Source organism: Nerophis lumbriciformis, linkage group LG04 (genome assembly GCF_033978685.3).
Source record: "Nerophis lumbriciformis linkage group LG04, RoL_Nlum_v2.1, whole genome shotgun sequence".
Lineage (NCBI taxonomy): Eukaryota > Metazoa > Chordata > Actinopteri > Syngnathiformes > Syngnathidae > Nerophis > Nerophis lumbriciformis.
Window position 1 is genome coordinate 12884676 of NC_084551.2, and position 25871 is coordinate 12910546.

Below are 25871 nucleotides of genomic sequence, written 5' to 3' on the forward strand. Positions count from 1 at the left end.
GTGTGTATGTACACAGGGGAGTGGGAAGACAGCCAAGTGTGCCGCCTCACACACACACACACACACACTCACACACACACCTATGATCACACAAAAAGCCTTAAAGACAATGCCACAAGGATCCTTCCTGTTTAAGGATGGCTCATGGTCAATACTGCAGTAAGTTTGCATTGAACAGAGCTCGGTAAAATACGACCCGTGGGCCACTTATGGCCCGTTAAGATTTCCAAACCGGCCCGCGGTATGTTTCCAAACAATTTTTTTACACCTTTAACATCAATCAATCATCAATCAATGTCTATTTATATAGCCCTAAATCACAAGTGTCTCAAAGGGCTGCACAAGCCAAAACGACATCCTCAGTTCAGATCCCACATCAGGGCAAGGAAAAACTCAACCCAGTGGAATGACAATGAGAAACCTTGGAGAAGACCGCAGATGTGGGTGACCCCCCCCCGCTCCACTCCCCCCTCAAGGGGAGACCGGTGCAATGGACGTCGAGTGGGTCTAGCACAGGGGTCGGCAACCCAAAATGTTGAAAGAGCCATATTGGACCAAAAATACAAAAACAAATCTGTCTGGAGCCCCAAAAAATTAAAAGCCATATTACATACAGATAGTGTGTCATGAGATATACATTTAATTAAGAGGATTTAAAGGAAACTAAATGAGCTCAAATATACCTACAAATGAGGCATAATGATGCAATATGTACATAGAGCTAGCCTAAATAGCATGTTAGCATTAGCTTGCAGTCATGCAGTGACCAAATATGCCCGATTAGCACTCCAGACAAGTCAATAACATCAACAAAACTCACCTTTGCGCATTCATGCACAACGTTAAAGGTTTGGTGGACAAAATGAGACAGGAAAAGAAGTGGCATAAAACACGTCCTAGAAAGTCGGAGAAAGTTATACATGTAAACAAACTAAGGTGAGTTCATGGACCGCCAAAATTAGTAGGACAAAACGGCGCTCACCAAATACTCGAATCAGCGAAGCATGTTTAATATAAACAGTGTGCTTTATAACAATTAGGGAGGTTTGTGTTATGTTTATACTTTTATAGAAATCATATTAAAACAAAAAATATATTTTTCCCCCCCTCATCTTTTTCCATTTTTCATACATTTTTTAAAAAGCTCCAGAGAGCCACTAGGGCGGCGCCAAAGAGCCGCATGCGGCTCTAGAGCCGCGGGTTGCCGACCCCTGGTCTAGCATAATATTGTGAAAGTCCAGTCCATAGTGGATCTAACATAATAGTTAGAGTCCAGTCCATAGTGGATCTAACATAATATTGTGAAAGTCCAGTCCATAGTGGATCTAACATAATAGTGAGAGCCCAGTCCATAGTCAAAACTGTAGTAGCCATTATAATGTGCAGTGTTGTTTCCAAATTACCTTAAGTCTTGAACTGTAGAAAGCATTTGGATGTTTGGAATTTGCGCTTTTGAGTGATATTTGGGTTATTACGGTACAGCCACTCCAAGCAGACGAGGCATCACGCAGTGTGGGCGGGGTTTGTTTCTAAAACAGCCAGCCTGAGACGCTGGTGTCGAGGACAGACGCGGAAGGAGATTTTTACAACAAAGGTCTACAGAAAAGTGATACTATATCAGATTGTAAGTGGTTTTTTTACCCTTATTCCGCTGTGTTTATTGCATTGTTGTTGCGTTTTGCTCGCTTGTAAAATATGTCGATCGATTAGGTGGTCTGAGAAGTAAAAGAGGAGCGACGTTCATATGTTATGGTAAACGGGTTATACTTGTATAGCGCTTTTCTACCTTCAAGGTACTCAAAGCGCTTCGACACTATTTCCACATTCACCCATTCACACACATTCAAACACTGATGGCAGGAATTGCCATGCAAGGCCCTAACCCCGCTCCATCAGGAGCAAGGGCGAAGTATCTGGCTCAAGGACACAACGTACGTGACTAGGTTGGTAGAAGCTGGGTATCGAACCAGGAACCCTCAGATTGCTGGCACGGCCACTCTCCCAACAGCGCCACGCCGTCCCATATGTTGTTCATCTTAGATGTTTTATCATCCATAGTTAATATTGTAAATCCCACATTCTTTATTTTCATGTACATTGTGGGTGTCTTATTAAAAAAGTAAAATTCCATTCAGTTTTTTGAGGTGGTCTGTCAACGTTTTAGCATTCTATCACACATTATTGTGAATTTTTGTATTAGTGTTGCTGGAAAAAAGGGACTAAAGCACATATTAAGTGAAGTAGATTTTATTAGGTCAGGAAAAAACACAGAGGCTATATCATCCCTACAAGCCTGTTTTGCAGGTTTCCCTGCTCGTCAGGGGATTTTATAATAATAAATAAAATAATAATTAATAAAATCCCCCGACGAGCAGGGAAACCTGCGAAACAGGCTTGTAGGGATGATATAGCCTCTGTGTTTTTTCCTGACCTGACGTATATTCCGATCTACCCCGGTATTGAGCACTGTATAACAGATAAACCACAGAAACCTCGACTATATATATATATATATACATATATATAGCAGTAGTGGCATAGAACTATCTGATAAAATGTTAAAACCAAATTCCCTGTTTTCTGTCTGTCTTCTTTCACTCTGTTGCTCGCTCTCCCTCCACAGTTCAACGCTGATTTGACTGCTAGCATAATTTTGCAGAGACAATTTGCAGATGCAGCAGAGCTATCAATCCGAGCAGACACACAATCCGGGTCCAATGTCACTTCTCCTCATTATGTTAATGGTTAATAGATGCAAATGAAAACATTCTAGCAATTTGATGTCTTTGAAGATAGTTTGCATATTGTCTTAGCCGTAATGATGGTACACTTTTCTCCCTAGCTTTGATTTATGGAAGTCTAGTTAGTTCATTTTTATCAGCCATGAGTTCATTTCTAGGGCTATACTGGAATGTGCTTTCGCCTTCCCCTTACTATTTAACTAATTACAATTCAGGTACCATAGGCAGATTTTTCACGCTATTGGTGTTGTTCTTAATTAAGAAACAAATGAATTCTCCCCAGCAAAATAGATGGAACAACGGGATAGGATGCCAGGGGCCAGATGCGGCGCTTCTTAATTAGAAGTCACCCCATTGTCTGAGATTTTTAATGAAGTCCCAATCTAAATGGATATCAAAAAGGCTTCTAGTGAAGAAAAAAACACACACACACACACTGGCCATTTAAAATAATAAGGAAATAAAGATAATGAAAGAAAAAAGACATGTACTTGTAGCCCCTGCTCCCACCTTCAGTTCAGTTCAAGCGGTGCTCCCGCCACCTCTGGATGAGCCCTATTAAAGCCGCTCGATCCCTTGCCTGCCCCTGCCTGCCTGCAGCCATGTGTAATGTTCTGCCAAACCAACATGGAAACACTCTTTTCAACTTCTCATCAAAGTGGAAGTTTCATTACCCTGTGGATGGTTATCAACTAACTGAGGCAGCCGTCAACCTCCTGTCTCGACTGGAAAAAAAAAGCTGAGGCGAGCTGAATCCGTGTTTGTGATATCATTGTAATTTGTGATAGGCTGCTGTTTTGTTCTCGGAAGACTGACACAAACTTCCAATTAGCTGGAACAAATTGTCACCTCGGTGCTATAGAGATGCTAGAAATGGTGGTAGACAAATCAGGATGGCCCTGTGAAGCCCAATCGTCAGCTTCAGTGATGCTGGCATCGTGGGTAGTGAAGATGATAACATCGGGCTGCTTTGACTGGAATAAAAAAAAAACATAACATGCCCATATGTGCTGCCAACCCCATCAGACAGCATGGCTTAAGAGCTCCCAGAGGACGGGCCAGTGCCTACTGATACAAGCCCAGCAACCATCTTGTCCAGCCCACGTATCCCTATGCCCAGGGGCTGTGCCATCAATGGCACAACTTGTGCCATTGATGGCACTGGATCACCCCACCAGCAATGCCTTTCAACATGTTTTTTTTAATATGGATCAGGTATGCAGTTTGATTTTTCTTTCCCTTTGTACTGTAGTGTGTAAAATACATGTATTTGCTTTTATTTTCAGAGAAGTGTTTAAAAAGAAGTCCTAAAAATCAATTAACAATAAAATAGATCATATTTAGTTTGTTGGCCTTTGAAATCAATAGTGAGTTAATAAATAATTGTATCTGTCTCGATATATATTTAGTAGGACTGTCAAAGTCAACACATGCAATTAATTAGGGGTTGCAATCTTTGGGCACCTTACAATTTAGGCACTACGATTCGATTAGAAATCAATTAGTTATTAGAATCAGATTGGCGAAATGTGTTTAACACGGAAGGACTTGTACTTGGTAGACTGCATCTTTGATTAAAAATTGATAATCAATCAGCCAATTAATAATTTTATTGTCATTCACATATTAACATCAGTTACACATGACAACTGAATTTTGTTGGTGCAAAGTACAACCGCACAGAAAAGTGCAGAAATGGTGCAGTTCACTGTGTCTTCTGGCACATACATAGGCAGTACAATAACAGTATATTGTATATTACTAATATATATTATACATTTATTATTATATTTAATTATTAATATGTATATAAGGCTCCTCCTTTGTCTGTTGATGTATGCGGTAATGTACTACATTATTTTTCTGTTATCCGATGTAATCACGTATAGTATAGACATAAATCACAAAAAGCTGCTGCCTGACCAGGGCTCAGAAAATCTGCAGAGACTCCTCCCACCCTCACCAAGGACTGTTTTCACTGCTGGACTCTAGAAAGAGGTTCCGCAGCCTCCGTAGCAGAACCTCTAGGTTCTGTAACAGCTTCTTCCCTCAGGCCATAAGACTCTTGAACGCATCATAATAATCTCCTCAATTCCCCCCCAAAAACGGATAAACTCGCTGGAATATAAAGACAATATAACATACATCCATAAACGTGGATGCGTATGCAAAAGTGCAATATATTTATCTGTACAGTAATCTATTTATTTATATGTGCACCTTAATGCTCTTTTATCCTGCACTACAACGAGCTAATGCAACGAAATGTGGTTCGTATCTGTACTGGACGGCGTGGCGAAGTTGGTAGAGTGGCCGTGCCAGCAATCGGAGGGCTGCTGGTTACTGGGGTTCAATCCCCACCTTCTACCATCCTAGTCACGTCCGTTGTGTCCTTGGGCAAGACACTTCACCCTTGCTCCCGATGGCCGCCATCAGTGTGTGAATGTGTGAATGTGGAAATACTGTCAAAGCGCTTTGAATACCTTGAAGGTAGAAAAGCACTATACAAGTATAACCCATTTATCATTTATCATTTACAGTAAAGTTCAAATTTGAATGACAATAAAGGGAAATCTCTCTAAGTCTAAATACTGTATTCATAGAAAATTCCAAAAGTGAGCACCGCAGTAGGCTGCTAGGCAACATGCCTACATAGCAAGCAAGCATGTTTGTTGTTCGTTTCCGTGTCTTCTATAACCACGTAATGCCCAGACATTTTGCTCCCGGGCGCCGTAAAGATCATTCTCAAAGTGTGTTCTACCCATTCATATCTACAGCTCACAGTGTTGTCACACTAAGTACATATCATTCGTTCTCCGAACCTGTTAATCTACTTGCTAATTTCCTTTTCTTAGCTGGTTATGCTCTACTGTAACATGGTTACAGTAAGACTTCTGTTAAAATGTACAAAGCACACATTTTTTTATTGTTTCACTACTTCACATTCAAGCAATCTTAGCAATAAGCATGGGTTCTCCTCTCTACTTGCAGTGTGTTTTGTGCCGTGTGTGCCTGCTGTAGTTGCATATTTTAGAACCATCTGTGTTATTTCATGTATATTACTTTAAAAAAAATCGATTGTTGGACGTTTGTCTATTGATTTATAATCATCTAGGTCCCAATAGTAACCCATCTAAGAATTGATCATTTCCCCAACTTTAAGGATTAATCACAAAAAGGTTATCACCATGTGAAAACGCAGATTAATCGCACAATTAATTGACAGGCCACATTGTACAAAAAAAGGGATGGCACAGTCACCTGAAAATAAAACAATAAGCTTGTTTGCCCAAGCAACTTGGTTAAAGGACGAGTAAATGCAGATATAAGTGCACTCTGAGTTGTGTTTATGGATAGTATGAGTGGTCTTCAATGTTTTCCAGGTCAAGGACCCTCAAACTGATGGAGATGCAACGGGGACCCCTTATTTACAGTATATATCTTGTATAAAATTGTGATTTAAATCAAACTGGTCGAGCGGCCCTAACGGTATTTTGATATCATGCAGTGTCTGAGGTGGAAGTAGGCTTATTCCTCTTTTGCTTGTGTTTTTTTGTTGTGTTACCAAACGACCCATTTTTCCAATCCAAACACTTAAACAAAAACTAGCTTCTAGCACAGAATGGGCTGTCGACCAATCACGGGAAACCAAACCGAGCCTTTTGATTGGCACAGCGGTGATAGGGGTGGGTCCTTCTTGTTGGAAAGACAAGGGAATAAACCGGTGCCCTGCTGGAGGGTTGTGTGTGTTGCTGACTAAAAGACGGTTTCTGCTTCAATGTATATGTTCACTACAATGTGTTGGATCAATATTCATCTGTATTTAAATACATTTGTAAAACAAACATTTTCTGGGGATTATAAAAAAATATCTTAAGGTCTAATCAAAATTTTCACAACCCACTGTAGTCCTTAGAGGGCCCGAACACCCTGTTGAAGTGCTCTGGTTTAGGACATTATATATTGTTGTAGCACATTTATTAAAAATGTGCACTTCCTACTATACTGTTACTAATATTTAGGCAAAATAAATAATGTGCATTCAAGATTTAATTTTTTTTAAATCACATATGACATTCTGACAATTAAATGGCATCTGTGTCAAAATATTTTTTAAAGTTAAATGTAGTTATGGAAACAAGTAATTAACTGCTATCATCACAATTAATCAAAATTCAAAAGTGGGATAACCTCATTTTAAATAATTTTAAATAATAGTTTCAACTACAACATTTTTTTATATTGGATATAGAGAACATACAAACCCTTTATTTATTAAATCACAATTATTGAAATTCAACGATTTGGTGCATTTGATAACAGCTAAAATGATGTACAAAGCAAACTATAACCCGCTACCCAAGAATGTACAACAATTCTTCTTAACAAAAGAGGAGAAATATAACCTAAGAGGAAAATTTAATTTAAAACATTTGTATGCTCGTACAACACACTTAAAACCTTTAGTATATCAGTATGTGGAATTAAATTATGGAATGGATTAACCAAAGAAATGAAACAAAGCACCAATATCATTCAGTTTAAGAGACTGTTCAAACTACAAGTGTTCACAAAGTACACAGAACAAGAATTATGATGAATATCTTGAACCCGTTTTTTCCATTTTCTTTTTTTATTGAGACAAAGATTATCCATCAATCCATTTTCTACCGCTTGTCCCTTTACTTATGTATTTAATATTTGTATGCTTACTGTGGTATATTATTTATTTATTATTTATTTGTTCTGTTCTGTTATTTTGTTCTGTTTACACTGTTCTGTTACAGAGAACAAGGACATTGGATAAAATTGCTATGGTATGAAAAGGGGTAGGATTAACTAAGCTCTGCTTCTTCCTACTCCTTTTCGGACGTGCTGTAATGAAACAACTGGAATTGTGTGATGCATTACATTGTATCGTATGCATGTTTGGAATAAACTGAAACTGAACTGAACTGAACTGAACAATGTTTGTTTAGAGAAATACATTATATCTTACCATTTCCCCTGTGTTGAAAAATAACCTTATTATTACCCAGACGCATAATATCAACAGAAAAGAGATCAGTTTTATGATGTAACTTTCTGAGTAAAAAATAGTCCTCTTTTCATCAATTACCATAATCTGTTAGCTGTTCACTCATGTGCTCTTCTTCTCATTTACAGCATTACTTGTTTACTTATATCTTTGAATGAGATTAGAGGGGGAGATTACTTAGCGCAGACACATGAATAGCGATCGAAGACAGGAGGATAATGTAAATCTGTTGGTGATTGCTCAGCTCTTTTCAAATCTACCGGTGGAGTAAGAGAACAATACAAGTGGATGTGCTTCGTACAGTGTGACAACAGTAATACAAAATCATCAGGGAGTGAGCCTGTGTAAACACTCCAGATCAACACACACTAGCACACTGTATGCGCTAATACACGATAAATTAACTTCAATCTTGATGAGGGCATAAGAAAGCAGTAGTTGAGGGAAATTACAACAAACTTCAGACCTAAATAGAGATGCGTGTGCATGGTTAAGCGTCAGTACAAAAGTGTTTTACAGCCATGACTGTTTCTGGAGGCTCCTTTGAGGAACATCAGCCAGAAGTAAACAAGCAACACTATTAAGTTGATGATAAGTAAACTAACAACTCTTTTATCTTTCTGTTTGTCTGGATTGTGCACATTTGTAAGGTGCGCAGTTCTGGCCAATTATCGGCGGCAGCACGGAGAAACCTGCCACTTATATTTAAATGACAAATGGACAGGGGTGATCACAAAAAGAGGGGGGAATGCAAAAACCAGTCATGACAAAATACACGGCATCCGTCGGCAGTTTTGACAAACTAACTTTGCAAGGAGGATTTATTTGCAGCCGCAAATGAAGGGTCGGATCTAAGTACCAGTTGGCTAATTATTTATCCTGCTGGCTTTATGGCTCTCATTAATTTTCTCCCTCTCTTTCTTTACCTTTCATTGGAAGTCTGAAGTCAACCTGCATCTGGTGCTGATAACGCTGGGGTCTCAGCACACCCCCAGCCTTCCCTCAAACCCACAAACACACTTCCACACAGAGAAAAGAACCAGCTTTCATACACATTTTCTGGATGATGCCATTTTAAATACAGCCTTACGTACAAATGCAAAAAGGATGAACTCTTCCCTGAAGGAAAATATAATGTCAATAGGTGGGGGTGCATCTGTCAATCCTAAACTTAAGGTGTGTACTTCCCTTAAAATTAAAGTGGAATTAATGGTATTTGATTTTTCAGATTCTTTATTTTTCTATTTGATGTATACCATCTCAAGTATTGACTTTGGCCTTGACTGTTTATTTAGCGGTATCTCTTTGTAGAGCAAGTAACCATATTTGGTAACATTTGTTACCAAAACATAGTAAAACTGTGTGATTTATCCTCTCCAATCGGCAAAGAAAGAAAATGACAGTACTAAACTATATTTTATATAAATATTGGGGAAAAACATTACAATTCTGGTTAGAACCGCTTACGTTATATTTATTATCATGTACTAAGTTTATTGAACATTCGGGACTTTAGATAAAACTGTAACTATGTTTTAAGCACATTACATGCATTAAGGTACTGTAAAACATTTGTAAAATGTTCCTGTATGACATTCTGACAATAACATTTTAATTGTTTGAAAATATTTGGGGTCATTTTTAAAGTTAATTTAAATGATGCTCGCAAGTAACTGACTGCAATTAATTGCGAAAAAAAAATAAAAATATATATATATCTGAGACCCAAACATGGACTGCAAGACCAGTTCATGGTGTAACCCACCTCTCAGTTGGAGTGGGCTGAGGTCGACTCTAGCTCACTCCTGACTTTGAACAAGATGAGAAGTACAGCATTAGTGATTAAATAGATTAATAACAATTTAATTATGTGTCAAAATTAAATAGGTGAACTAAAAGAAAAGTAACTTAACACACTTTTCAAATTTTCTTGTAATCAGACAATATTTTCGGTATATTAGATGGAATTTTTAACTGACATGTTTCGACTGTCAGATGCAGTCTTCTTCAGAAGGGTCACCTGACCACTGTGACGTGTTGCCTATCAGCTGTTCTTATAGGCGTGGCCAACCAGGTAGACCTGTCAAGTCTACCTGGTTTAACTGTTGTGTTTACTTTGTGTTTTTTCATGACCCGCTGTATTGATTCTGTTATTCCCCTAATGTGTGGTCAGGTAGAAGGTAACAAAGCACTCTTAAGTATTACTATTGAATTGTTTAGCTGCTTGTCATTTATTTACTCATCTATCTATCTTTACCTATGTCTTACGTGTCTTCTCCTGTATTGCCAGTCAAGGTGTTGAGTAAAACTGCCCTCAGAGAGGTGCTTTAAAGAGAAGCAATTTTGGAATTGAAGGTATCTGCCATTTCCTAATGGCCTAATCTGGCTCCCCGCAACCTCCATTCTGCCTGTCCACTCCCCCTCCTACACCTGTCAGTCACATTTACCCCATCACAACCATGACTGCAAAACGTCACTTCCAACAGCCACATTGTCAATGCACCAACAAACCAAACGTCCAATTTGAGCCATTTCTTCCAGGCAGCGTGCTGATAGAGACTCCACACAGGTCGCACTTTCAAACGGAGCAGAGAGACGCAGTGGGCGGGAATTGGTGAAAAGCAAATATTGTCAACTTGTGCTGACTTCAAACAGCAGTCAGATGGCAGTCACCAGCTCGGCAGGACAGAAGCTGCTTTCCACGCATAAGAACTTGTGATGATTCTTTTCAAATTGAACTTTTCAGGCAAACCACAGCATTTGTTTCTCTTTTTTGATGCAGGAAAGTAAATAATGCCTTGACACATTTACACAGTTCCATTAATAATAGGTTATTTCTTACTGGGATTTGATATGTTTGATCTAGGGATGTCCCGATCCAGGTTTTTGCACTTCCGATCCGATACCGATATTGTTTTAGCATTTCCGATCCGATACCGATACAGACTGATACCGATACTGACCAATACTGGCCTAACCGAGCATGTATTAAAGTTTAAAGTTATTTAGCCTACTTAGTTGTCAGAATCATGTTGAAAAGGGTTTTAGTACTCTTGATAACAACTAGCCAGCTGAATTAGGAGAGTTTGAATAATACACAATGGTTGGTAACAAGGAACTGACCTGTTTATTCAAGGATAAACACAAAATAGACAAAATTATACATGACAAACAGAAATGGCATCATTGAACTAGGGCTGGGCGATATGGCCTTTTTTTAATATTGCGATATTTTAAGGCCATATTGAGATACACAATATATATCTCGATATTTTGTCTTAGCCTTGAATGAACACTTGATGCATATAATCACAGCAGTATGATGATTCTATGTGTTTTGATTGAGACTTTTTTTTTGACAGTTTTTTTTTAAACTGGATCTGGATCGGCATTTTCCCATGCCTTGCCGATACGCAATTTTTGGTAAATATCGGCAGCCGATCCGATCCAAATATCGGATCAGGACATCCCTAGTTTGATCAAATGCAGCTTCTGCATATTCTATAGTTTGGTATTTGCATGTCATATTTCAGCCCAATTGAGAGGCAGATGTCTTCGAAGACAATCTGAACGGTTCAGTTGCAACCCATTCAAACCCCTGAGAATACAATCACCTGGATGAATGAGAATAGTCACAGGCAATTACAGGTACATTGACTCAAACCTAACTGCGAGAACTTATAACCAGTTAAGCTCTGTTTCAGGCTTTACAATGATGCTCTCCTGAAACCTTATTGGACTATCAGTGCTCTGGGGGTCATGGGCCTGGTCGGTCAAGATAAAGGAAACCCTGATGAAATGAACCATGTGGAGGCAGCTCATGAGAGGTGAGACTGTTACAGTGTGGTATTGACCTGAGTGACCCGCCTCACTGCTTGACAGCACAGACGACAAGACTTCACTCATATCTACAGTATCTATATATATATAAAAAAAAAAACATTTATAATGTGTACTGCACACAATCAGGTAGGTAAAATATTAAGAACAATAATAAATATTTGTAAAATTATTTTTTATCATACACTGTACATTGTGTCTGACAATGTTAACTGACAACAAAAAAGAGCTGTTCTCCCTATACATGATTGGAGCTTTGACACAAATCATTATTTACCATTCCCACATCTGAGACATGCACTGTATCACAGACATTGAGCTGGTCAATATACATCACTTCGCCCCCAAAGGATTACAGAGCTTATCTGAAATGATATTCAATAAAGTATGACCACAGAAATACAGGGTGGAGTGTTCCTGCTCAGATCTGGCTTGTGCTTAGAAAAAAAAAAAAACACTTTATTGGAATTAAGATCTAAGTCAAGATTACCTGCAGAAAAAGCGGTTGGATGTCTGTTCTACTACCACGTCCTCCACTTTATTCTGTGCTGCTTGGGGATAGGGACCAGACCACAGTGTATTGTTTTTTCCACAAGCCATCGGGGTGTAATAGGATGCTGTTATGAAATATATAGAGACGATCCAGTACCTTCCACGGTTCAGTGCATGTGCTTGTACAATAGTAACTAATATGCCTTGCTTAAATGACCCCTAAACCAAAATAAAAATTAAGTCGGTAAGTTTTAGAGCGCTGATAAATCGCCGTTTAGTTAACTTTAGTTAAAAAAATATTCAAACTTGATTGTTAGTAAGGTAATGTACAATTCTACCTCTGCCTACATGTTCAATATTGAAGTACAATTTTGTTTGCCAACACTTTATTTAGCCACATTATTTATTGTTTTGGTTGTGTATATTTGACCACCACCAGCACCTTAACATTTTTTATTGCTTTTGGTTGTAATTTTTATTCAAGTGCTAAATTTTGCTGACAGACAAACTATATATCATTGTTATTTCTTTGTTTTATTTACTTTGGGAGGTGTTAAAATATATGAGAAATACAAGTTTGATATACATGCATTATTATTATGTATTAATCATCATCATCAATGGTTAATTTGGTCCAAATAAATAATGACAATAATATCATTTATTGGCAATAATATGTAGGTAAATCTATCATCAAGAAAACATTGTTATCAGCCCAGGCATAGTGAAGAAAAAGCAAAACTGAGTGATAGTATTTATCAGAATTAAACAAGTGTTTTCCTTACAGGTGCCAACTGTAATGCGATTGCTCCACAACAGTTACATTTGGGCTGTGGGGATTCCATAAATTATATATAATTATTTTTGCACAAAAATGTAATGGGTTCTACATAGGTACACATTACTACACCTCCACACAGTTTTGAGGACATGTCTAGTGCAGTGTGTACTAGGGCTGCAATTAAAGATTTTGATAGGCAACAAATCGACTATTTAACGATTAGTTGCCTAATCGGATTATGAAGTGTGCAACTTTTCACTGGCTCTAATTTAGCCATCTGCTTTTAAATTCAGTTTTAAGATGTTTTCAGGTATGTGCTGACTAACATAAAAAATGACAACTTAATACAGACATGTGTATTTAAGAAATGTGCTGCTACAAAAATAAAACTATTGAACTTTTTTCCAACAGTTTTTTTAAAAGCAAGACAGGCAAAGTGCTGATAAAACAAAAACAAACCCAATCTAACAAAACTCTCTAACTATATTACAGAGAAGAGTCGGACAATGCATCTTCCAGATACACAGTCTGACATGACTCCTCTTTAATTGTTTCAACATCACGGACGTACTGCCAAGAAAAGTAAGGTATGCTTTGCAAATTGAGCAAGTTATTCGTGACTATGACGTGTTTAACTTAATGGGGCTGTTTACAACATTTACACAGATGCCTAGAGGGCGCCAACTCTCCTACGTGATGATGTAATTACCTACGTACGTAACACATGCAAGCGCATTACCTTTAGGTGTTGTTAACTAATAATAGTAATTTGGATAGCTCGCTCTAGCTGTCATTGAATGTACATTCTACCATAACAACAACAAGACTGAAAATTGTTTGTTGCTTCCTTTGGGCTGTTTTTGTATGTGTAGACCGGGTGAGTGTCAGCCGTAAACACCAATCATTTTATTCGGGCCTGTAAAAAATGTTACTACACAAACTTTGTAATTGTGAAAAATATAGAAAATTGTCAAACAAATGTGTTCTGTTAAAACACCTATGTTAGCATAAACTAGCCGGTGGTGTTCTTGTTGTGAAAAATGTTACTGTGAGAAAGTTGCATAAAAGCACCTTTTAAAATGTATACCTTCGATATTTTGCTTGCGGTGTCATCGTCAGTGGCCGCAACCATTTTAATCTTTCTGTTGCTTGTTGGTCACCAGTCGCACTGACTCGCACATGTTCGTTTGAGCTATGACATCTCTGACTATCATTGCCATCATTGATTTTTGTTGACGAATCGTTGCATCCCTATAGTGTGTAGTGTTTGCGTATAATCCTATGCACAAACCAACGGACAAAAAAAGCAATCAAAAACAATCCCATTAGCTTTTGTTTTCACATTTGCAGGAAGTAATAAAAGGTGTGTTATTGTTGCATTATCTGTGTATGTTATTCTAACCTATTAACTTTACATTTTCTGTGATTTACAATTTTACCCAACATTTTTTCCTCCCCTCTAACACACACAGACACACACACACACTCACACACACAGACACACACACACACACACACACACACACACACACACACACACACACACACACACACACACAACTAGCCCTGCTGTGCGCAGTACTGTCAGGCATCTCACAAAGCCTTGTGGTAGGAGCACTTGGGCTGAGTATCTGATGAAAAGTGTAGGGACTGTCACACACTACAAGTACATTCTAATTAGCTGATGTATGCAGGACCTCTTCCATGTTGGAGGGGAATCAAAAAGCAATCAACGCCCCATCCCTGATGAGCCACAGAGATTCACATTGTCTATGGAAAGATGATGTGTGGCTGGACCCCGACTTGGCTTTCCGAGCTGCCACAACGCCGCACAATCACTAGATTTGATGCAGACATCTTAACCCAAAAGCCACAAAGGATAGAAAAAAGTAGAGGAATTGTTGAGTTCATCATTTTACAAAGTCGTCTGAATATTTTGACAGTTGCTCTTCTGAAATGCTGCTGTGCAGAGGCAGAAGCGGGGGAATTTCCCTGAGGGTGCTGTAAAATAAATGAATGCATAAGAGAAATAATGTAGAAAGCAGACTAATCAGCAGCTGTAATATGACACTTGAGTTGGAAGGTAAACATAACAATTTGAAGTGAACGCATACATGGTAAAAATAAATGTTCAAGAATTTATTCATATACTAAAATCTATCCATATCAGGCACGGTTCAAGTCAACAATATCAGTATAAAATAGTGAGGAAAATAATGAAATCTCGTAAACAGAAGACCTAAGATTTGGCCACCCTTTCCTAATCTAATTTGACCTAAGGCCATACAGCCAATTCGTTTCAGTAAACACCATAGGTGTTTTAGCTGTAGGCTCCAGTGGAGAGAGGCATGCGTGTCACACAAAGACCATCAGTTAGCAACGTACCAAAAGGGACTCTGTATCACCATCTTATCTTCAAAGGACTGGGCAGGGGCTCAGGGGAGCTGTGCCACTGCCTTGCCTCCACACAGACACACACAGAGGGGGGATTTTGGACCTGCGTTGAGGAACCAGAGATCTCTCGGCCAGCACCCAGGCCTGGACTCTCCTCCAGCTCACCCGCGGAGAACAGGCAGGGTTCCTGCACACGCGGCACAACATCAATGAGCTCATCGCCCCCCCATCTCCCCTTCCCCTTCTTCCTCTCCTCCTCTGCCTCTCTCCCTCCCTTTCCTTTGCAACCCCCCCCCATTCGACTGCCTGCCCATTTGCTTCCTGGCCTCAGCTTGATGGAGGGAATGGGATCTGAACTCAACTTAGACACAGAGTTTCCACATTTCACAGATGGCCGGGAGAGGCTTTGCATGGAGGTGAGGAAACAGCGAGAGAAGAGGAGACCGAAAGAAAAAAGGGAGCAAGAGGGAGCCGCATTGCCGGCGCCGAAGCGAGGCCGATTTCACACCATGGCAGAGTGCGCTAAAGCAGACCGCCGTTAATCCACTCACTGAGGGGAAGGCCTGGAGCTATTCCACCACCCGACCGCCATCTCTATCCACAAAGCCATAAATGGTACATTATACAACTGGGCTTCAGAGACACTGTTGATATGCTGATAGGTGATGGACAAAGACCAAAGGAACCACGGGAGCCAAGTTGCATGCAGGACTGAAGGCTTTGGCGCTGGACAGAAGAGCGCAAACGTATTCAAGCATGATCTCTGTACCTGCTGAGGTGCAAACTGTTAGAGCGCTAAATCTGTGCTCCATATCAAGGTTAGCTCAGCATCCCTCCTGAAAACAGTGATGGATGTACAGCACACGAACACTCCAACTACCGCTCTTCAATGAAGCAGCCTTTCTCTTGTCCCATCTCCGCTGCGAATTCTTATCTGTAAAGTTACCAAAAGTCTTAGAGATGAGTCTTTGAACTTATGAAAGACAATCATTTTGAATGAAAGAAGAAGGGAAATATATAAGCAGGGGGGAATTTAAATAAGTTGCCACAAAGAAAATCGCAGCGAATTGTGTAACGATAAGACAGCAACTAGGCTGAGCCACCAAATGAGATGTTTTACATGAAGCGAGCAGCCGTCAAGATTAGAGAGCCGTCCTGTTTGGACATGAAGCCAATTGGGTCGCTATCACATGCAGAGAGAATTTGAAAGATAAGTGAGAACTATGAGAATTGTTCTAATCCAACTGTAACAAAAAGCTGAAGTATATTGGCTTTCCCCTAAGAGGCACTGTATGATAAGCATCTTTGATGAAAGAAGTTCATTACTTGTGCAGTGTTAATATGCTGTGTTATGAGTCTAAGCCAACCTACAGCAAGGCTTTCTCTAAATGAAGCCTCAAACATTTAATGGACATCATTAGGTGAAAACATATAAGAGATAATTATGGTAATTACAAACCCCTTTAATTCACCCTGTCTTTGACAAGAACGTTGTTATATCAACCACTTCAAACAAACAAAGAATTGTTGTCTCTTTGCCCAAATGAAGGCCAGTTCCATTTGGAAGGGAATTTCCTCCAGATTTTTTGTTATTTGGTTAATAGCTCTGAATGGAAACTACATTTTGGAATGAAAGCTTGATTGGAACGAGTGATTCGTAAGTGATGCTTTTGACTTCCAATTGTACAGCCTCTTCATTACAAGTGAAACCTTGATCTTGAAAGCAGCTCCCTACAAAGCTAATGGACTTGTCTGTTACGTCTGTGGACCGTCGGAGGGGCCAAAGCTTTCTATTAAATATCAGCCACCACTATGGGCACATTAAGACTACACTTTATCTTTAGAAACATGATCTAAGCAGCGACAAAAGACCAAAAGTTGCATGAGACATCTTTACCATACCATACCATACCATACCAACGTTTTATGGAGAGTCACGGCACGCCTTGGGTGTTTATTTACACTACGCCTCCAATGATTTTTTGTCATAATTCCATGTTGGGCTTTTTTCCGAAAATACAGCGCGACACTCGCTGTAGACATTTTTTTTTTCCCATTCTGGCCTCTTTGCTAAACAAACATATAATACGGGGGTGCCGTCTTATCAGATTCTGCTTACAATAACAGATCGCTTCAAGTCAGAGCCGCTGTTTAACTTACTCCATCCCATGGGAACATTCAGTTCAAACAAGTCAGGAGACATCTGCCAGTCGACTGCAGTTGATGATGTCAACGAGTCCCCGCTGGTACCAGATTCCTCCACCACACAATCATTCCCTGTGAGATTACTGCAATAGGATATTACTGTACAAACTATGACCATGTGTCCTCCTACAACAAAGCTTAGCAACATATTAGTTTGTCAAAGCAAGCTATTGCCAGCAAGCGATAGATACAGAGAGGGGAGAGAAGCCATTGACCTTTGTGTCCTTCATATTTGCCTCGCTTCCCCTCAACCCCAATCGTGAGAGTGAAATCATCTGATCCCAAACCAACTGTCAACTGGCTTGTGATGGTGGTAAAGCCGACGGACATCAATCAATCAGATTTTCTCCTCTTTTATCAGAGAAGACTATTTCCCTGCTTTTCTCAAGCTTATCAACCGACCCAGTTGTTATCCTGTTTCTGAAGCTCAGAAAAAACTTGATTATGGTCAAATATATTCCTCAGAGATACATATCCACATCCCCGGACTGAGCGCAGCATGTGGTGATTGTAGCTTTTAAAATGTACCTCGTAATTCGGATACATCGATAATTTGAGCCTGTTATCTTTGGTTTTCAGGAATACGTAAACCGTAGATAAAAATCCAATCTGATATCAGACAAAACGCCATTTTAGTTGGCTAACACTTGCTCAGTGTCAACAGTAATTACTAGATAAGCATTCTTTGAAATGCAGAGAGAAAAAATTGGTCAATCCTAAAATAGTGACTACATTTCTCATGTTTACTCTGTCACTTAACGAGGCCTGCATTGAGATAATAGGTGCCAAGAGACATGCACTTTGCAGTATGTCACTTTGGTCACACGGACTGTCTGATCAGATTTGCATAACAATTTGCACTTACAGCAAACATAATCAATGGTCATCAATCACTTTTGATTAGAATAATTCTGCATTAAAACTATTTATGTTGCAACACTTCCTTACTAATCACAAGCAGGAAAATATATGGCCTCTGATCACATGACGTGTAAGCTGTGCTGTCAACAGCTTTAGCAGCTTTGCAATGGTGCAAATCAAAACACAGCCTTTTTTAGTACTAACACGTTTGGAAGTTTGTTTTATATTTTAAGCATATTTGACGGATAAATTGTTTATCTATTTACAAGGCCTTGTCATTAGCGATTTTCCACTGAACCCTTAAGATGCTATGCGTTTTGTGCCGTTTGACTGGGAGAAAATGCTGATGTACAAATTGAACTGAAAAGCTTGTTGCCTTAATCCTCTGTTGCCACCTATCCTTTAACTATCCTCAGAGCCTGATGCGTTTCATCCAAATGTAAAGTTGTGCAGCGGCTCCCTACAATGCAACCGCCAAAGCACTCCCAAAACGCGCGCACACACACACACACACACACACACACACACAAACACACACACACGTAAACATCCCCAGTAATTCCTGCCAAGCTAAAGATTTGGCCTGAACAGCTATTAGGGTGTCATTCTGTGATGTGCCAGCTACTATCCTGCTCTGGAGATGGTGTTCACTATATTATCCCGTTTAATTAGTTTATTTTACAAAGCATGGTTTTGTTTTTTTCATACAAATGTTATTTTCGATTTAATGTGAAGTCAAACTGACAAACTGGACATAAATACATTTTGTAATAATGATATTACAATGTGACAATGTGTACATATCTGTGTCATATCATCTCACTTTTTTCTATGTCTAATCTTTCAAAATACAGTTCAAACACAAATATAATATTTAATGTGACATAATGTTAATTTATTGAAACTAATTACAAAAACAGCATAAAACAAAGACAACAAATTGACAGATCTGTTATAAGTATGTCCAGAGTGTTCGCAGAGAATGACTGCCAGACTCAGTATTTTCTACCAATGTAAGAAAATAGTTCCTGGTGTACAACATGCACTGATCTACAACGATTCTGTTAATACATTTGACAAACATATACTCACTATCCATATTTATAGTACAGAACATCGAAACCATTCAATGTACTGGCATACCTCATCACCAACCCCTTAATTCCTGATATATTTATATCATCAAGGTGAACCTGTGCTAGTTAAATGAACACAGAATTCATGATGTGTGGCGGTCTCTGAGCCTGGCTATTTCCTCTCTTGGCTGGGGCCAAATGGAGAATGTTAAATGAGGCAATTGTGTCCCCGGGGCAAGAGGAGGATAAAAAAAAAGAAGGCATTGCCCCTGCTCCAACCCCAAGAAGCATTCTGTGGCATCCAAGCACTCTTCCATAGCTCAAATTGGGCCTTAACACCCGTGAGAACACACAAACCCACCTGCAGTTATATACAAAATACATCAAAACTAATAATGCCTAACACCCGCAGACCTCAACTACTCAAAAATACTGTACCAAAACAAGACCAAACAAACTAGAAGAGCACTTTTAATGTCAGGGTCAGTTCTGTTCCAACATCGTAAAAGATTCAAACTGGGTCTGAAATCCTACAGTTCATCACTGTATCTGGATTCCAAAAAACATGCTGAGTGGGATCTTTTAATATTCTGTGACTATGTTTACAGGAAACTGATTTCCCCTTCATCCCCACACTGTCAGCTACACAGACACACTCCACAGTGACACCCCTGATAATCAAAGCTTTGTCTGGGTTTTAAAAGGGCGTACTTGAACAACAGCAAGACCAGAGGCCCTCTTTGCTCATAATGGCCTTTGGACATCAATATTTAAATCTTACATCTCTGTTGTGATTAGAAAGACGCCTTTTTTCTCCCTCAGCCTCCTGTCCTGGAACAACAAGGTGGGGGTGAAAGAAAGCCTAAATCAATGATCTTTGAGTCCAAACTAGATCCCTAAGCAGTTTGCCACTCTCAGCAGCAAGATAAGATAAACTCTCTTTGACCTTAGAGATGAAGTTGCCATGACGATCAGGGAGTCCACTTCTTTATTGATATTTTCCTGATGTAACAACAAATGGAACTAGATCCTGTGGCTGATAATGGCGATTAATTAATACCTATATTGATCCCGACAAGCAAGAGACAAGGCTATTAACTTAAAGCAGGCTGAAAGTCAATTGTTACGTGGGGGCTCAATAGACATCACTGATATCAAATTTGAAAGCCAAACAGAGTTAGGTTGTTGAAGATAAATAAGTAAGATCAAGTGACAATAAAAGCCAAAGCATACATATTTCCTAATGCTATAGCTAAATGTTAAGTTTTCTACTATGATGACGGCTTAAGTAGAACCCCGCACAAAGCCTGCACAATGATAGCCTGGCCTAGCAGTTATTGGAATAATAACAGAAAAATCCAGGAAAGAGGAAGATAAAGAGGAAACTGTGTGAGGAAGTGACCTGCACCTTGGTTGCAACCCTGCCCACTTATCACATTGCTGCCGAAGCGTCACACTGCTGGGGCACCAAGGGCAACTTTAGGCACTGTCTGTCTATCAGCTGCCAAGCACGAGCCCATCCAACATGACATATAGCTTTTTTCAAGACAGGAAAAAAACAGCTGCTTACCATCCCCCTCTCTATACTGTAGCTACAGATGAGTTCAATGAGTACAGAACGTATTCTATATTGAAAAATTAATTTTAACAATAAAAACGCCTAAATTAGACAAAATCTGCCGTGTTATTTCGCACCAAAAATTAAGCAATTGGGGATCAGTCAGGTAAGACAAGGCAACAACACAAGCTGTTATAGTCAGAGAACAGATGTTAGAGGGAAAGTTGGCATCCAGCAACCACTGTGCTTCAGACAAAAATCAACAAGAAAAACACAGGAAATACAAAATGATTGTCACCTAATTAAAAAAAAAAAAAGACCCTTAAAAATTCAGCATGGCACACATACAAACCTTTTTCTTTTTCCAACCCTAAAACATTTACCTGCCGCGGTTGCCAGTTTTTGTTGACAAGTGTGAGAGGCGGCATGTCACGCCTGCGAGCTCCGTGAGAACAAAGCTGTGCTAACTTGTGAGAAATACGGACGCGGATCCCGTTAAAGTCGTACAAAAATAAACACATCAGCGCTGCTAAAAGCTCTGATCCTTCTGCTAGAACATATAGGCACATGCTTGAATGTACAGTACAGTACATACGCTAATGTATACACAAGCAAACACACATTCACACACGCACAGGATGCTGGCAGTCGATTCAGTAAACACTCGTCTTATCCTTTACAACTATAATCTGCCTCTGATAAATGCCCCTCAAAGATAGAAATGTCACCTGATATGATAAACAGTTTGCTGGCTTTCCATAAGTGGCCATATTCAAGGGCTGCTAAGATTAACAGTAGCGCGTAGATGGAAAAAATAGTTCACTTTTGTTTCTCTTGTTTATTCAGATCTATTTTTTCTTCCAATTGCAGGGACAACATTGGTAAATTAAAGATAAATAACAGTATGGGCATAAAAGTTAATTAGCAAAAATAACTGATTCATCACTTCCAATATTATCGTAATATATCATCTTTAAAACCAGATTATCCCTCCCTTTTTTTCCAACATTTTCATTAATAAAGCATAACGCATCATTGTGCACTGCAGTGGATCAGCTTTTTGAATGCGAGATCACTATCACAAAAGTAGATTAGATCGTACTTTATTGATTCCTTCAGGAGAGTTCCCTCGGGAAAATTAAAATGACGCGTGATGACTGAGTAGGACATAGTGTTATTTATGCTCTGGAAAGTGTGGCTGCTGTATAACAGTGCAGCCCTGCAGCTCGGTGCCTCATATCTTGATTGGATAATACGAAGTAAAAGGAGCAAAAAGAAGCTGCAGGAATTCTCCGAAGACCACATAAAGACAACAACAGTTAAGGCGATAGCACTAAGTCAATTTAATGAGCACATTTGACATGACATGTCCGCGCATTGGCCTCGGAGGGCTGATTCAATATGTTCCCATAAACACCAGTGGAGGAACACCCCCTACATCATCCCAGATTCACTCTAATGCTGTGGAACTTCGGGGTGGGGGGCAATTTTACAGAAAAATTACTCAGAGGGGCCCGGTTTCAATTGAGCCTGTTCATATCTTTCCTTCCTATTAAGCATCAAACTGTTCTCCTCTCAGTACCAATAAAGGTATGGACACCACCAGTCACTGAAAGAGGCGAGCGAGACAAGACAGGGTAGAGGGAGCTTGCTGGAATTCCCCACTTCATGCTACAGCAGCTAATCACCATCAGAGATATTTTCATCACTCCTGTCCAATTCTACTGACCTGCCTAACAATCTGGGCAATTTATTGGCATATTGGCACGGGGTGATAAGGCTAAAAACAACAGCAGCTAGCAGCTGGGCTGGGGAGATGAGCTGATAACATTGATATGTGCCCCCACACAAAACACCTTCACCACAATCTCCTTTTTCTATCACATTCTTATTACAATAAAAGTCTGCTTTTTTTCTCTCGCTTTCTTGGAAAAGGGGACGCTGATACAGAAAGAGGGCAATATATATAGAAAAAAGGTATATATATATATATATATATATATTTATAAACATAAATGTGTGTGTGTAACATTTCACAGAAAAAAAACAAGAGGGCAAAATACATAATTTATCACTGTATTATCGGGATATCCAGGCAGCCTAATCAAGGAGCACTGAGTGACTATTTTTTGCCTTATCATCCAAAGTGGTGGAAACGGAGAAGGAATTATCAGGCAGCTGCAGATTGCTAGGCTGGAATTTTAATGGTAATAATCGGGTTTCAGATGGTATATCTTCCCCCGCTTATCTTTCCCATTATCTGCCCTTATCGCCCCAGTCATCGGAGCAAATTAATGGTGCTCTTTCAGCATTTCCTTTTTATCACTGCTCAGAGAGCACCCAAGGGGAAAGAATAAGCAAAATATTAAAATACTGCATAAATCACAATTTTAGATAACAGTCCAATGTATGCAGGGAGAAGGGTGGTGGTGGTAGTGGCGGTGGTGGGGGCACTGCGCCCAACAACCTTTTTTGTCCTTTAGAACGACTGTCTGCGTTGACTTTCCACGCGGTGCCTTTTTTTTTTTCCCCCCCCCAGAGTTCCCGGGGTGTGCGAGAGGATCTAGGCTCCTTGTGACCTTTCTGCATGCAACTACAGCTTGATTATACAGCCGCACACCGGCTGCGCATTAACATGATCTTACACATGACATACTAATTCACACACGGCCGGGTCACAACGATGAAACTGCAACACGAATGTTAGACTTCCTTTCGCTTGACAACAACATTTGGACGCTGCGATTGGATTGGTTGCAAAGGCGAGCGCGTCTTTCGCGTCATATTCGTTGTTGTGCTTGATTTGATGCCGTTGTGGCTCGGATGTTGTAAATTAACAGCACTGTATGGATAACACATACATTGTCCAGAATTCTCCATTACTTTTCCCCATATTTGTGTCCCTCTGAAGAGTGTATTTTCAAATTCTTCGAAGGACCTACATACATTCATAAGAACACTTCTAGTACGTAAGTAAAAAGTTTGAATGGGAAAATAAGTAACAATGTTTAATTAGTATGTATTATACTCGAAATGCTACTCGGTTAGCATTTTGATTATACAGATTTAAACCACGCACAAAATAATGATGGGAAAACAAATAGTTTGCATATGAAATTAAAAAAAACACACAATGCACAATGGCCTTTGGAAAAAGGCAACAATAATAAGCTCCTGTGCACCAATTACAATGTGTCCTCTAGAAGAGATGAGTGCAAGCATGCAAATACACACACGCTTACACAAACGACAAATATTCTTTCATCCCTCCCTCGTTTATGGCTGTTTTAAAAAAGGTATTCCGAGCTTCGGATAGGTTAGTAGCCATGCATTTTTCATAGTGTACATATCGACTAGTAGTACAGTGACGTGTTGGAAGAAACACACTTATTAAACACACAGCTGTATGTATTTCAGAGCTATGTTTTGTACATAGGTGTGACCGTGTGATGGTATAATATAAACAAATAAATTCGATAAAATATTGTCGATATTTATCGTAAAACAAATTCGAAAAGAAAAGGGTCAAAAAGGCCAAAAGGTTATACCTTCATCCTTAAAAAGATCATCAAAATGAAGGAAAAGCCGCACGTAAATGAAAATGTCATAATGTTACTCAAATTCTAATGAATGTTTACATTTATATGTTAATAATAATGCTTGTTGAAGTTAAATACATTATGTAATATTACAAAAATATGATTTTAATTAATAACTGTAAAACTGGTGTGTACTGTACTCACAAAAAAATAGAAGGAGTAAAAAAAGGTGGTGTAAATTGTGTGTATTGGTCAGGTACACACACCTGCACGTGGGGGTCAATGCCTATGCTAATGTGTGTGTGTTTTGCGTGGGTGTGGGTGTGTGTGTGTGTGTGTGTGATTGACAGATACGTGGAACTTCAAGCATCTAATAGTATAATTATTTAACATTTTGGTGTGTTTTTTTATTTTTATTATTTTTGTCCCACTATCTAACGTCCATCACAATGGCGGGGTGTCAACACACACGCGTGGCACCGTGACACACGTCGGTGGGTGAAAAGTAGGTAAAAGTAGGACATAATAAAGCGTCTTTTTAGTCATTTTCCACCGGTGCTAAAAACTTTTGAGCCAGCAGCAGTTTAGCAGCGGAACTCACCTCCTTGTACGAAGCCCACGGAAGGGACGTGAACGGCGGCAGTCAGTCACCCCCGCGTTTACAAATACGAGTACAATTAAAACAACTCCTTAAAGCCGAGAGACAAGATTGGAAAGAAGGGAATTGAACTCACGTTTGATCTGCCGGGGGTTGCTCTGCTTCCTGCGGGACATGCCTGCTGTGCGACGCTCACTGAGTCCAGGTGTAGTGCGGACAGATCGATAGGTTTTGCTTCATCCAAGCAGTGTTTTTTTTAAATATTTTGTCTGCTGGTAAGTGAGAAAGAAAACGATAAAGAAGGGGGCTTAACTACTTTTTTTTTTTTTTTTTAAACGTATATCGTTCCGTCTGTCTTTATCTTTCTGTCCTCCCAGGCTCTGGCTTTGGCGTTGCCCCTCTCTCCTTCTCTTGCTCGATTATGCACGCTCTCTCTCTCTCCTCTCCTCTCTCTCTCTCTTTTCTCTCCCAACTGTGTCTGGGAAGTCAAAGTCTTCGCGATTTTCCTTGGAGATAAGATCTGTTCCTCGTCGGCCACCGTAGGTTTTGGCTCAGGCCAATTGACTTGACATCCGGATTACACTTCCTGGTCCTAAGTCGTCATTGATCGCTCAATTAGAGAGATGCTGCTTGTTAAGAATATAAACTGTAATTATTTGCCACTTGCCAAGATTGATCATTTAATTTCTAATATTTTAATTTTTTCATTTAAATATTTGTAGTCATTATTTTAATTTGAGCATTAAAT

At 39.5% G+C, this 25871-nt stretch overlaps 1 protein-coding gene across 1 annotated transcript in view; it reads right to left on the reverse strand.

Annotated features, from left to right (window-relative positions):
* zfpm2a (zinc finger protein, FOG family member 2a) overlaps positions 1–25587 on the reverse strand; it is a 321980-nt gene extending 296393 nt beyond the window's left edge. The window contains exon 1 of the mRNA XM_061949110.2: positions 25260–25587. Coding sequence (XP_061805094.2) covers positions 25260–25299 — 40 coding nt within the window. The 5' untranslated portion in view covers positions 25300–25587. The remainder of the gene's footprint in view (positions 1–25259) is intronic.
* Between the last annotated feature and the right edge of the window lie 284 nt (positions 25588–25871).